At 37.6% G+C, this 15,419-nt stretch overlaps 1 protein-coding gene across 3 annotated transcripts in view; it reads left to right on the top strand.

The window, feature by feature from the left end:
• LOC126272166 (transmembrane 9 superfamily member 4-like) overlaps positions 1-15,419 on the top strand; it is a 59,556-nt gene that overhangs the window by 25,795 nt on the left and 18,342 nt on the right. For all 3 annotated transcript variants that reach the window (XM_049974800.1, XM_049974801.1, XM_049974802.1), the window contains exons 5-7: positions 1,083-1,360; positions 7,066-7,269; positions 13,569-13,726. In XM_049974800.1, coding sequence (XP_049830757.1) covers positions 1,083-1,360; positions 7,066-7,269; positions 13,569-13,726 — 640 coding nt within the window. The remainder of the gene's footprint in view (positions 1-1,082; positions 1,361-7,065; positions 7,270-13,568; positions 13,727-15,419) is intronic.

Raw genomic sequence — 15,419 nt, 5'->3', positions numbered from 1 at the left:
CCTTGAAATTGTGGACACCTTTATACAGATCCAAACATCTTTTTATGAAGTATTGCTGGTGTAGATGCTAAAACATACTGGAGATAAAGAGAGTTAGATTATAGCAGTCCAAGAAATGGAAGATTTCAGCATGCACTGCTTACATATTGCCACAGTACTGTGCCAGAGGAAAGCTGTGTATTAATGCAAAGAGCAGCTAGAAGTGGGGACAATAAGTTCTTTGTCAGTAACTCTTACACCATAGCCATTTTACTAATTGAGGTGGTGCAGTGGTAAGACACTGGAATTGTATTTGGGAGGATGGTGGCTCTAATCCCCATTCAGCTATCCAGATTTAGTTTCTCCCTGATTTCCCTATGTCATTTAGGGTGAACACTGGGATAGTTCCTTTGATAGGGCATGACTGCCCCCAATCCAACCTAGTGATCTGCCTTTAATCACTTCATTGTCAGTGGAAACTTAAACCGTACTTTTCCTTCCTACCTTTTCATTTTACATCCATTCTTTAGCCACAGGGGCAGTGTGGAGTTATCTGTACCTCCTCTGTGTTGGTCATTTCATCATTGGTGAAATTGCATTTGTGGGGTGTATTTTATTACAGTAGGCATTGTGGTGATTGACTTCTGTTAGAGATTGTATGAGGAGTAGTGTGAAGCACAATTTGATTGTGCTGTAAAGTTATGTATCCCACTTGTGAGTGTTATATAGTGGGTTATTGTGGTCTGATGTGTTAAATGTAATCTATTGGTATTCATGTTATTGTAGTGGCATATTCACATTTCTAGTATGTGATAACTTTTCTTCCTTACAGCTGTAAATATTTTGTAGACTCTCTGCTCCCCTCAGTTTCAGAATTCTTTAGTCCAGCAGCTAATTACTACAATGTTGCTGCAACTACATTGATTGACAGTTTTTAATACTGCTGCTACCACCACCATTTTGTGTGTGTGTGTGTGTGTGTGTGTGTGTGTGTGTAAGTAAGTAAGTAATATTTTTCTGTAAGAGAATTTACTAATTTAAATCTAAGTATATTGCAGGTCCAAAATTTATATTCTTTACATGTGAATTACTTCAATTTTCAGGGATGTTTATCGTGTCGTTGGGTTTGAAGTAGAAGCTCAAAGTGTTGATCAGTCAGATTTAACAGTTACTGGTGACACATGTATAATTCGTGAGAATCCAAGGCCCCAATTTGTTAATAAACGTGGTGGAACAAAGCTTTTCTTCACATATTCAGTTGAATGGAAAGCATCAGAAATCAGTTGGGCATCCAGATGGGATATATATTTAGGAATGAATGATGTTCAGATCCACTGGTTTTCCATTGTGAATTCTCTGGTTGTCGTCCTGTTTCTGTCTGGTAAGTAAAAAATAGAGTCTTTGGATAATGTGTCTTGTAATGCGGTGTAAAATTATATTTGTTAAATCATCATTCTTCTAATATGCCTCATGAAGTAAATCAGGAAATGCAGAACGTATCAAACGATCACAAAGACATCCAAATATTGAGAGTTTCAACATGTGGAACTACCTCGGTCCAGCATAGATACATTCATCAAAGGGTTCTGGAAGTAGCACTACTGTCGTCAAGAGATGATAAGGAAATGAGGCAATACAAGGGTAATTTAACCTCAGTTTGAGACAAAATATTTTTTGGACAAACAGAAAACAAATGAAAATAGGAGCACATGTGGAGTTACTGTCTCATTATACTTAAGGATGTTGTGTTGTCTCCATTTTAAAATTTCTGTCCATTATAATGTTGCTAAATAACTTTATTTCCAATGGCTGTATTTATCTTGTACACCGCATTGCTCTTGCAGGCACCATTTCACCTATTTACTTATGATGTTGCTGTAATCTTGGCACTTCTCTATTTTCTCTTGAAATTTCAGATGTGGTTGCAGGGGAAAGAGGTTTTACAGTACAAATTTACTGTAAAACTGACTTACTAGATCATATGTAAATAATATTTCTGGTAGGAATTAATTAATTGCATGAAATTTGTTAGTGACAGACCACTAGATCAATATTTAGTAAAGGTGTGATAGTCACTAACACTTATTCAAAGTGAAAAATGTTTGTTAATACTTAACAACATTTATTTGAACAGTCAGAGAACATTTGACCAGTATCACAATTTCTGCGAATCAAGGTATTTGCTTTTTGTTGAGAAGAGCAATTAAGCAGTGGAATCCTTCAAATCCAAAATTTTGTGTAGTCAGAACGAAATCTGGGATGGAGGAAAAATAAATAAAAAGCTTATTTTTAATGTAAAAAAAAAAAGATTTTATTGTACTGTGGAAGTGAACAACTCATTATTGAAATACCGTATTTACTCAAATCTAAGCCGCACCTAAAAAATGAGGCTCGAAATAAAGGGGGAAAAAAAAATCCCGAATCTAAGCCGCACCTGAGATTTGAGAATCAAAATTCAAGGGGAGAGAAGAGTTTTAGGCAGCACTTCCAAATTGAAACAAAGTTGGTCCATTGTAATGTGAGACAAAATTTAGGTCGAATGAATGACGATACAGCTACAGTAGTTTGGTTAGAGTTGTAAGCTTAGCAGTTAAGCTTTACCAGGTAGCCATTGCTATGCGCCAGGCGCTCCGTCCGTATTTATACGGGTACCCTTCCTTTTTCACGTGCTTCGTCTGGTTTGAATCGATAGCTGATTTTGCTTCAATCTGATAAGTGCCGTTTTCTTTGTTATAGGTGTTTACGTCACTCTAAGCTGAAAATGCATTACTGTACTGTCATGCATTGTTTGTTGCATTCTGATTGTGCGTGTTTACCGCCTGTCGCCGCTTGTGGCATGGCTTGCTTTTGTGCCCGCTACCACTGCTTACAATGAAAAAAAAAGAGAGTAATCATCTCATTAGCGAAACAATGGCAAGAGACTGCTATTTGTTGTTACTTACACTGCTGCTTTTTTTTTATAATGATCAACAAGAACCAAATAATAGTCTGTGTATGATAGAACATGTTCTGAACGAGAGTTAGGCGAAAATTTTTCTCCGTTTGAAAATCTTTGCGGTCGCTTCTTTAGTACATCAGACTCTGCACAGAAATTTGAGTCATATTAGATTTAAAAATATAGTCAGTTGCCGTGCTTCATTTCTGACTGTCTCACTACTAGGCATAAGAATAATACGAATATAAACATGACACGATTTGTATATTCTTCTGCGTTTGCTGTTGTCTCACTCTACTTCCGTAGTTTATTAGGCAGGCAGGATTTAAATGAGATAGCAGCAAACATGAAAGAATACATGGAAAAAATTTTATATTCGTATTATTCTTATGGTGAAGAAAATACTGTATGTGATTCACATTTCATCAGGTTCCTATTAGCAACCATCTCTTCTCACAGGTAGGAAAAAATTCAGAACGTAGAGTTGGCCATATTGACAAACATCCCAGTCTTGCCAGTCGGATTTTCGTAGTACATTGAAATTCTGCTACATTCGAAGATGAACAATACGGAATTTGTATTTACTTCGTTGGATAATGTATGACAATGCAGTGGTCAAAACTCGGGGCGGAGAAAAAAAACTCATCTTCCACCCTTTTTTTTTTTTTTAATTTATTTACTGACACAGAGGTTTGGCGCCAGTATTTATCTTTGTGCCTACAAAGCATCTCTGTATAGTGCTACGTATATTCGACGGCACAAGTTTTGTGGCGGCACCTACCAACATTTTTCAGAACTTCCGCTTGCTTTGCACTCGATTTTAAGCCGCAGGCGGTTTTTTTGGATTACAAAAACCGGAAAAAAAGTGCGGCTTAGATTCGAGTAAATACGGTACAGTTTCTCAGGACGAAATGTTTGCATTGGTAACTGCAGTACAGTGTCACACTTCTGAAACAGTACTGTAATTTTCACTTACAGTAATGTGCAAAATTGGTAATCTTATTTTTCCATGAAAAACAGAACCTACTTGATGGCATAATGATGTGCCAGCATCACGTAAACATCATGTTTGTTGGTGTGGCAACAGTGTGCTGTTCTACATAGTATAATGTCAATTCAAGTGCATCTGCACTGTTAGAATATGACACAGTATGTTCAGGGGTGTCTTCTCTTTTGTTATCTTTATCTTCTGAGTTGTCATTGGGTTGATCCTGGGCTCTGGAGACAATGGCTTCAACAGACACTTCCTGATAACCGTTATCATAGATTGATATCCATTCTTGAAGGCAATTTTCCCCTGCTTCATCGTACCGTGGGAGTTTTGGACAAACTGATGGATACCATTATTGTCTGATGGCAGAATGGATGGGGTTTCTTCAAACTTAGTATTTGGCCACAGTTTCTTCAACAGCGTTTGTATTAAATCTTTGTTAGATTCATTCCAAGCCTCAGATAGCCAACAGATAATGTTCTTTACTGTTGTTTTTGTAATTTTTTTGTAAGATGGAACAGAAATTGTAGAGGATTTTTCTGGTATCCGACTTAAGGTTTTGTGACACACCTTGATCCATTGGTTGCAAGATAGAGCTTACATTTGACAGCATTTCTGAAGGGTGTAATGAGCATTATCAGTCAAAAGTAGATCTTGAAGTGGCAATCGATTTTCTGCACTGAATTTTCTAACAAAGGGGATAAATTGTTTCTCGAACCTCTTGCTAAACAGAACGCCAGTCGTCCAAGCTTTACTTTGATTTTTGTAATAAACAGGGAGAGCTTTCATATTCATATCTTTTTAGGTCTCCTGGTTTTGTGGACTTTACAATTACCATGAGCAATAATTTGCTTGTTGCTGTTGCGTTTCTACAGGCTAAAACAGTAATGTGTTGTTTATTCATTTTGAAACCTGTTTCAGACGACTTTTTTTTTTTAAGCAAGAGTTTTTGCAGGAAGTCGTTTGAAATTCAGTCCAGTTTTTCCAGCATTCTAGACTAGATGTGGCAAGTAATTTTCTGACGATATCAAGTTCACACACTTATCTAAGACTGCATCCTTGGTGGCAATATCGGTTGCTAATTTTTCTCCACTTATCATTAATTGTCATGTCCTGTCTCTTCATCCAGTGATCTAACCACCCATTGTTGGCAGTAGATGTTGGCTCACCATTAACAAGGAACACCTTTTTGCCTTTCTGAGTAAACCACAAGAAAATCCCTTTGTCAATTTTATCATATGACAACACGGTGGAGTTGTGGTGGTGTTCCAAAGTTTTTGCACCAGTTGTGTTGCAGAAGCTTTCAATTTTCCTGAGGTTTATTTTATCCAGGCACTGATGGTGGCTTTTCCAACACCAAATTCAATAGCCAATTTTGTAGGTCTTTCCCTAATGTCAAGTAGCTTAAGCACTTGCAGTTTTTTCTTTTAATGTTCAGGAACTATGTTTTCGTTTGTTTGACATTGTACTGTGTGGGTGGGATAACACACGTTTTATATGTGCCGTATTAATTTATGGGTGATAAGAGTGAGCACAGTACTGTGTAAGTCGATCCAAATTATTCTGAATACTGTACTTGAATATCTATTAACAGCAGCGAAACTACTGTTAGTTAGCTCCTCTGAACAAGTTAGCAACACTACCACATGTGATCGGCTATGTAGTTTTGTTGTTGGAGAGTATTGTGCGTGGTATTTGCAACATTGCCACTTCCTCACATCGCTATGCTAGGTTACTTTGTTGCTGTTTATCCTATCCAATAGCTGTATATATAATTTTTTCCCCTCAATCAATCATAACATTTCTGAATCCGAACAGGTGACATGCCCAATTAGTTTAATTAGTTTGGAATACTGGGGCTCTACTGTAATGTTAATTCAGTCAGTACTGAGTCGGTGAATTATTAATTTTAAATGTGGGAGGCAGATTTTAGGTTGCCAGTTTCATGCCAGTGTGCTGTGATGTATTAAAATTTATTTTAGAATGTTACAATGCGTTATACAAGATCAGTGGTCAACCTCTTTGGCCTCTTTAATGAAATTAAGTTAGCAGTACCAATTCATAGAGGATTATGATATTGATGATTCTCCTGGAAATCTGGCAAGGACCACATTTACCCCAGTAGTTATGTTAAAATCATTCTCATTAGCTACACAGTCATCGGGACAACTTTTTCATGAGGCATAGCAGTCGGGAAGTTCTTTGCTTCCTTTCAACATAAATATGAGTCCAAGAGATAGTATATATTTTTCTGTTTTGGTTGTAATATTTATTAAGATCTCTTCCTAGTTACACAACTAGTTGTGGCTTAAAAAGGCAGTTTTGAGAGTTAACTGAGAGATGGTGCCATTTACATACCTATGGCACCTTGGTGTGGGTAAACACCCTTTTTAAACAAAAACTGTGTGTATGAATAGGAAAGGATCTCAAAAACATAGTGGTGTGTTGTGTCTCATTCAGTAGGCTTGCCTGTGGTGTCCACTACAAGAAAGATCCAAGAGAGGTCATTTTACTGCTGATACACCAGCTCTAAGCTATCTGCAGTGCAGGCAACAACTAAGCTGGAGAAATCTGTGATAATTCCAGAGGTACAAGAATCGAAATGGTCCAAAGGATGGGATATCGAGAAACGTCTTCCATCATAATGCAGTTAGTCTCCTATGAAACAGTTTTGTGTATACCTAATTGGAATCAATGTGTTAAACAACTGTGAACGAGAGACCTTTGTACTTTGTGAGGGACGTTCAAAGTTATTTGTTTGTGATGATTTCATTATCTTGTGTTCATATTCCAGCCTTGTTTTAATAATGTCAGTTGCATCTCAAGGGCACATACGAACTGAGCAAGTGGTCATTACATCCAGGTTTTAAATTACGTATACAAAACATTGTGTGTGGTTTGACTGTGTTTGTAACAGTTTAAATGGTAGTTAACTCTCATGGACATGCACTGTTCTCTGTTTTAATAAGAAATTTTGGTCATTGGCTGGGTGTAGGATCAAGGTGCATCTGATAGAAAAGTATACTCGAAACAAATGAGAAAGTATAAACTATATTTTGACTGCATTTTATAATCGCTCTGTAATTTTTGTAATGTTTAATGTGAGTCTTTACTGATTTGGTGTCGAAGCTAAAATCTGAAATGTATCTTTGTATTGCAGGCATATTAACAATGATTATGGTACGGACATTACGGCGAGACATTGCTAGATATAATGCTGATGAGGGACCTGATGAAACTATTGAAGAGACTGGATGGAAACTAGTTCATGGTGATGTGTTTAGACCACCACGTTACTCAAGATTGTTTGCAGCAGTCATTGGAAGTGGGATCCAGATATTTTTCATGGCACTGATAACAATATGTAAGTTAGTACTACATTTCATGTTAGTCTGAGTTTAAATAATGTTGTGAGATGCGTATAGTTTTTTGTAAATTAACGGCCAAATAAATTGCTACAACTTCTTCAGTTTGTGATAAACTGAAAGTTGTTACAAACCAGTTGTTACATATGCTTGAAGCACGAAGTTTGCTCATCTAGCATCTGAAAAACAGGGATTCAGTATGATCTGAAGTAAGTTTACTTTTGCTCAGTAACCACAGTAACAAAAGATCATTCAAATACTTAAATGAAAGCTTTGTCAGGTTCAGTGTTATATTCTTAGTATTCTTTACACAAAAGTCTCCTAGTTAATAACCATTAAATTGATAATGAAAGTTGTTGTGTAAGACTTTGTACACGATGGTAAGGAGAGTGTTGTGGCAACTGTTGTAGAAAAGCTGGACAGAAGCAGAAATGATGATTGAAAAATTTAACACAGTAAACAGAGGATTTCCGTAAACTTGTATTTCTCCAAGTGAATGAAGACTCGTTACAAATAATGCAGCACGAAGTAGAGTCCTGCCATGTTAGTGTCAACAAGGAGGAAGCTCTCTGAATTAAAGCATGAATTATGGTTCTGGAGTCGTGACTAAGTCTCTTCTACATAGCATCAGATATTGGAGATGCTCTGAGCATGAGTTGGCTGTCTGGCTGCCGCAAGCCGTCTATATTGCAGTGGCAGAAACCACCTACGGTACTGAGCCCCTGAAGGCATGGCTCAGGGAGCATGCTCAAATGGATATGCCTGATCCTGCATGACCGCCATTGGCATCTGATGGAAACTTCCAATTCCATTGCCAGCATTGATACTCGTGGTGTGGTATTGATACACGATACCACAAAAGTTACTGCTCCATATTTATTCAGTAGACAGTGCATATCTGTTGTATCAGAAAACATGTTGTCTGCTATGTTATGAGAAGATGTAATCATCAGAGCTCTCACATTGTGAGTGTGTGTTTCTTTTTGTGACTGTTGTCTTGATAAATTGTCCGAAGGAGTATGGAGATGAGACGTAGTCCATATTCATGCTCATGTAGAACTGTTATCATCTGTTTGTTAAAATAAGTCTACCACCTTCAAAATCATATATCTGAAAATCAGTTTGGCTGTAAATTTGCATATTCCCAGCTAAAATTGTTAAGATTTCAGAAATGGAAGGTAGTATTAGATTTACCATGCTGGGTACTAGTGGTTCACAGGAACTTTCTGTAACCCTTCAGACTTGCATCACCTTATGAAAATCATTTGTTGTGTACAGTCTAGTTGGGTCCTTACTGAGTGTTTGAATACTAATACCAAAACCCACAATTAGGCTAATCTCTTGTTTTTCAGAAATGCACATTTATGTGCTAGAAGCAAACCATTGTTATTAAATGTAGGAAAATACAGCACTCGGAAATTAAAGAAAAACATTTCATGTATTAGTTGAAAATCCTGAGTATAGTGCTGACGATGGGAGAAGCAAAGATAACCCCAACTTATATCGGAGCTGTAGCATGATAAACAGGCACAAAATAAAATCTAGGATGTTGTGCTTGTTGCCTAGGACAATTCAGTTACTGTATAGATTGGTTCAAGTCATATACAGTTACTGGGAGAACAGAAAGAAGAAAGTTTTCTGTACATTTACCTAATCATAACCTCAGTAGTATGACACATCAAAATTTGGAGTATGCATTAACCAGAACACAGTTTATTTACACATTTATGTCTCATCTTAATGTAGAACAATGAAAACAAACAATTACTGATAAAATTATTTAATTGGATAGATAAAAAAATCTACTCACCAAGTGGCGGCACAACACACGCACACGAGACTGTTGTGATTGACAAGCTTTTGGAGCCAGTGGCTCATTCTGCAGGCAGAAGGGTTGAAGGGGAAGGAAGAAGGGTGAACAAAAAGGACTGGAGAGGTCTAGGAAAAGGGGTAGATTTAGGGAATTCCCCCCTGATCCCCGTTCTGGGTGACTTTCCCAAAATGTACCCCTTTTTGTAGACCTCTCCGGTCCTTTTCTTTCACCCTTCTTCCTTTCCCTTCAACCCTTCTGCCTGAAGGGGCCACTGGCTCCAAAAGCTTGCCAATCACAACAGTCTTTTGTGTGTGTGTGTGTGTGTGTGTGTGTGTGTGTGTGTTCTACTGCTGATTGGTGAGTAGATTTTTTATCTATCCAATTAAATAATTTAATCTTAATGTAGGTTCCATATAATTTATTGACCTCTACAGAGGTAACTTAAAATTACATTGAACTTTAGAATCATAAATTAGTCAGTCACCTTCAACCCTTCATGCTTTGCATGGTTGTTTAATGATGGAAGAAAACATTTTTTTTTTTCAATGGTTTTTGAGTGTGTGTGATAATCTCCTTCTCAGGATTGTACCACTTCACTTCAAAAAAGAGTTTGGAGTTCGTGAAATGGAATACACGTGTTCGGTAGATGCTCACTGTACTTTTTATTGGATTCTGTGGCGTAGTCGAAGGAAAATATCATTAATTCATTCACTCAATTATTTCAGATCTAATAGTGGAAATTACATGTACAAAATGTGGAAAATCTGGGATAGAGTAACAAAAATTTCAAAAGTTTTAGGGCCATTGTATTCTGTGTATGGGTGGAAATGCCTTGTGCAACTGTGTGTGAGGTGAGCAGTGATTTTTACTGAAGTTGATAGTGGGGATACTGGAGAGTTAGCAGAGAAGGGATGGTGAAAAATGCTAGTGCTGCCTGTGGGAGTATGGAAGGATGTAGTGGGGACAGGATGGCGGGCTACTAGTTGCGGTATCGGGTAGCTGTGCTGGAGGGCAAGGGGAGAGTGAGCGAAGGATAGAATAGAGAAGTGAAAAGGACTATTTAGGTGCACTTGCGGGAGTGGGAGCAGGGAAGAGCATAGGCAGGTGGAGGCCAGGGACTAGTGAACGTTGAGTCCAAGGGATTACAGAAATGTAGGATACTTTGTAGGGATAGTTCCCACTTGTCCAGTTGGCAAAAGCTTACGTAGGTGGGAAGAATCCAAATACCACAGGCTCTGAAGCAGCTGTTGAAGTCAAGTATGGGTGACATGCTCTGTAACTGGGTGGTCCAGCTCTCTCTTGGCCACAGTTTGGCGGTAGTTATTTTTGTGGACAGACATTTTGTGAGCGGTCATGCCCACATACAACATGGCACATCGATTACAGCTAAGTTGATAGACCATGTAGTAGCTTTCACAGGTGGCCTGCCTTTGATACAATAGGAGATGGCAGGACTGGAGTGGGTGGTAGTGGGAGGATGTATGGGACAGGTCTTACATCTAGGTCTATTGCAGGGCTATGAGCCATGAGGCAAGAGTTTGGGGCAGGGGTGGAACAGGGACACACAAGGATATTGCATAGGTTTGGTGGCTGGCAGAATACCAATGTGTGATGGATGGGGAGGATATTTCTCATTTCAGAGCATGACAACAGGGTTGTAGAGTTATGTGATGGATGGTGGCATTTTTATTTTTGCTTAAACCTGGAATTGGGAATCTTAGGATTTTTTACACAAAATTCATAAATGCAAAAGGGAAGAGTTTGTGTTATTGTTAAAAATAAGCTTAAGTAGTGCTTAAGACAGAAGCATAAGGGCTATAATAACATCAGAATTCATGAAGTTGAGCACTCGATCATATTGTAGAAGTCATAAAGACAGATGAAAATAGATTGAAGCTGAGAGTTACATGGTAAAAGTCATTTGTTGTATACTGAAGACTGCTAATATTCTAGTGGTGGACAGGAGGCAGGAATGTCAACATTGAGAGAGGGCCAACAGAAATAATGTAGGGACTGAAGGAAAAGAGAACCTAAGTTCAAAATGTAGGGCTTGTTCTGGTTCTTGTCAGATCGCTTTCTTGGTAAAGAAGACAAACTATGGCGAAAAGGGGATTCTATATGAATCAAACATTGTTAGTTATTTAGATGTAGAATTTGACATTTGTGCACAGTGCATTGGTATTTCAAATCAGAAAACCTTCATTTCTTTGAAGAATCGAACTCCCATATATAAAACAGCTTAAATTATAAATAAGTTAATGTGTCACACATTGTCCTTTAAGCATGTTAAGCGAGAAAAAGTTTGGGGTAGATTTGACATTGTGCTTAGAGTTTGTTGGTAGTTACTAAGAGCTCACGTTATGAAACACTAGATGAATATAAACAGGGTAATTTTGCACTCCGTTTTAAGCAAAAGCTAGTTTTTCAACATCTCCATGTTTTACATATCTCCTGAACTGTGTGATGTACAATGATGCAATATTGCAGATACATTGAGTGATAATATATGTAGATATTGTTTGCAAATATAGAAATATAGTGAGTAGTAAAGAAGAAATAAATTAAACCTTTGCATGAACAGCAAAAATGTAGTAAGCGATAAACATTATCCCTTTCACGATGTTGTGTTTTTTTTTGTGGGGAGGGGGGGGGGGGAGAGTTCCCTAGAGATTTGAAATTGTGTGTAAAATTTGTTGGAAGCCACTTAATTGCTATTATTCTCTAATAATGGGTGAATGAAGTCTGGGTATCTGTGTGCCCATGCATTATGCTGCCTCAAGACAAAGACACAGTTTTGAACTGTAATATTCATCTTATTGTGTTGAAGTGTTAACATAATACAATACTGCTTAATGAGTAGATTATGAAAACTTTTTAAATTTAGTCAATATTCAGACAAAATTGAAAACTGAATTTGCCGCTACGTTACAGCTTATATCAGGTTCCAGCATAGTGTTTTTGTATTACAGATTGTGGTGGCCCGGTGTAATGTTAAGCTTTCTCTATTCAGTTTAAGCATTTTCGTGGCCTTAATTGTTGAAGAATGCTGGTTCTGCTTTCTTGCAGTGCCGATGTCTTCTGCTAGCACCGGACGCTTCTCCGAAGATTTCACTGCTAGGAAGGGGACATTTTCACTCTCTCTCCTCTCTCTTCTTATTTAAAAAATACGCTACTCTTGGAATATCATTCAATGCACCAGAACATATTTATTTCCATATTGTACAAAAAAAAAAAACTTTATGACCTAAGCCCACACATTACTGGGCACCCACAATCAGTTAATTACACGTTTTTAACACAATTAATACATAAGCTTTTATTGTGGCTGACTATCCACACCCAGTCCATGTACTCTCAACAGCAATTCAACGTATAATAAACAGTCACTATTTAGAGTCTCTCCGTTTGTTTTTTAACAACACAATACTACATTGCTCTGCAGCTGGCCACGGAGCTACCGGGCCGTATTTGCTCATTCTTGGCAGGTTGCGCTGAACACTTGCGAACCGACGAATTATCTCCCTGCCAGTTTCGCCTGCACATACAATAAATGGGTGCAGTATCCCATGCTCACCTTACGCCCTGCTTTAAAGTAACGCGTGTTCGAAACGGCTGGAACACAAGTGTCTCCAGACTTTCGTAAAATTCTGGGGGCACTACAAGATGTATCTGTACCACAGTCTTATTGCTATGGAGTATGGCTACAAGAGATATAGAAGTGATGTTACCAATACAGAAAATAGATATAGTTCATTACATTTAATGACATTGTGAACAAGTGAATGTTTGCCTTGAGAAATTAAGTGAATTACGTGTTATTTTCACTGAACTACGTGAAACATTGTGTGTGTGTGTGTGTGTGTGTGTGTGTGTGTGTGTGTGTGTGTGTGTGTGTGTGTGTGCATTGAGAAAATATAATTGCATTTTTCATAAATGGTTTCCTTTTCTTGTTAATGTTTGCTGTTACATTTGACCACATGAAAAATATAGGTAATCAGGTCTTAAAGTCAGAGATAGCTTATGATTAAATACATAACAATTCTTTTCTTCTGCATCATATTTATACATAATAATTTGTCAATTAAGTTTAAAATATGATCAGTTATTTATTTGCATATTTGTTGTTGTTGAAACATTCTGTTCTTTGAATTGTGTAGGAGATGGTGTTTACAGTAATACTATTGTACACAAGATTAGTTAACCTGATTCATGGTGTTCCTCTCACAGAATGTTTATTTCTTGGTTTCGTTTGCAGAACTTGAATAAGCGAAACATTCACATCCTGAGATGTATGAGACTGAAGTCTTTCCAAATATGAGTTGATTAAGTGTGCCTCCAGCAGACAGTGATATAGTAATTATTTTTGCCTTTTGAATGTGTGTGTTTCATCAGCGTTAAACGGGCTTAAATTGTATTGATTTTTTTACGTTACATTGTGCATACATACATCTGTGCTTATTATTCCATTGTGTTGTTTATTTTCAGTCTTTGCAATGCTGGGCATGCTTTCACCGGCATCTCGGGGAGCCCTCATGACTGCAGCAATTTTTCTCTACGTCTTTATGGGTCTGATTGCTGGTTATTTTTCTGCAAGGTTATATAAGACAATGAAAGGAAGGGAATGGAAGAGGGCAGCTTTTCTGGTAGGTTATTTGTTGGGACATTTGTGCATTTTGTATTGTGCCACATTTGCACCACTGTAAGTCATAACAAGGATGTATTAGGGAATTGTTTTTTTTCTTTCAGATATATACGAGGATTCCTTGTTATAAGTGCGACAGGAGACATATAGAACAATTTTTTACTTGATGGAAAAACTCTGTGATTAATACGTAAATTTATACTCGCAGGTTATGCTAAATCAGTAATTCCAGTTATTAGCACTACAGCTTACAAAAAGTGATATTGTTATTTATTTGTCATAAACATTCATATGTTGTCCAGTTGTGTGTGGTGTATTGTGAAACATTCATCCACATGAAGGGCAACTAAACATACATTACATTCGAAACAGGTTTCCCCCACGATCTCTTCATTCATAACATATTTTGCTCCTTCTAGGGCAATCAGTTTTTGTCCAAGTTGGCATTATTTTCACTGGAAAATTCTCCAGGTTGCGGCTTGAAGCCTTAATGGAGTTTCTACATTACTTTGTCTCTTACAAGTGTAGAATGGAAAAGTACATTCTTCAAGAGCTGCTCTTCCACAATGAGCCAGAATGTCATTGACATTCTCTTGGGTGATGGGTTCAGTATGTGGCAAATTATGCTTGCATTTAACATTGGTGTGTCCAGGGATATAAATACATCTTCTGATACTCCTTGAAAATCTTCTCGTAAGTGGATATGAGGACAGATGATGACATTTGTCAGTTCCACCTATTTCTTGGTTGTAGTCGATAAAACAGTTCGGTCTTAACCTTTTGTCCAGCATCTCCAAATACTCTGGTCTGTCATTAAATGTTGACATTAGGTGAATGTTTTTCCAAGCAACCCATTTCACAGCAAGAATATTGTTTGATAAAGGAAATGTTAGTTCCTCTTTCCTTACGGGTGGCATATTTTTTCTTGTTGGTCTTACAGCGTGAGTGAGTTGTTTTGTCTAGCAAATCCCTGAACATGTTGGTAGAGCTACACTGGTTGTCCACGTTAATTGTTCCATGTTAATTGTTCTTTGTTCCCCAGAGTCTCTCACAGTTCCTCTGTTCCAGCGTGTATCTTCCAATTAGAACAGTATCCATTCTCTGAAGAGAAGGGCGTACTTTATATATCTTTATGCCAAATCTGATTCTCTTTGATGGATTATATAGAACATCTGAGATTAGTCAAATGCTCCAGTGCCTGTAAGCTGACTTCCATGCAGAACAGAGTTTATACATTATGTTGCCACAGCCATTTGATTACAAGTCAGTCTTGTTTTAAAGTTCGTAACACTTTTACAAACTGACCTAGCTTGCCATACATCAAGTGCTGCTGTATTAGGGACAGTACAATTCATCCTGGGAATTATATATGAAGTAGCCAGTAGTAGGCCAGTGTATGTGACACGAGCTATAGTTACAGAAGTATGGGTCAGTACCTTAATTTGGGGGAGGGAGGGAATTTTTGTTGTAAAATAGCTTCACCTAATGTCCAACAGTTATCCTTAATTTCCATAAAAACTCATTCACATTATCAAACTTTCCTTGTTTAAGGCTTATGCTGGCTGGTTCCACATAACTTCAAGAATAACCTTTTTTCCTGGTTTTAATATTGTTGCCTTACACATTGCAAGTTGCACCAGAAAATATACTTTGATGTAATTGTGTAGATAAAAAATCTGCTCAACAAGTAGTGG

This window comes from Schistocerca gregaria, chromosome 5 (genome assembly GCF_023897955.1).
Source record: "Schistocerca gregaria isolate iqSchGreg1 chromosome 5, iqSchGreg1.2, whole genome shotgun sequence".
Classification (NCBI taxonomy): domain Eukaryota; kingdom Metazoa; phylum Arthropoda; class Insecta; order Orthoptera; family Acrididae; genus Schistocerca; species Schistocerca gregaria.
Note: the sequence above shows the minus strand (reverse complement) of the source record. Positions and strands in the feature narration are given on the sequence as shown.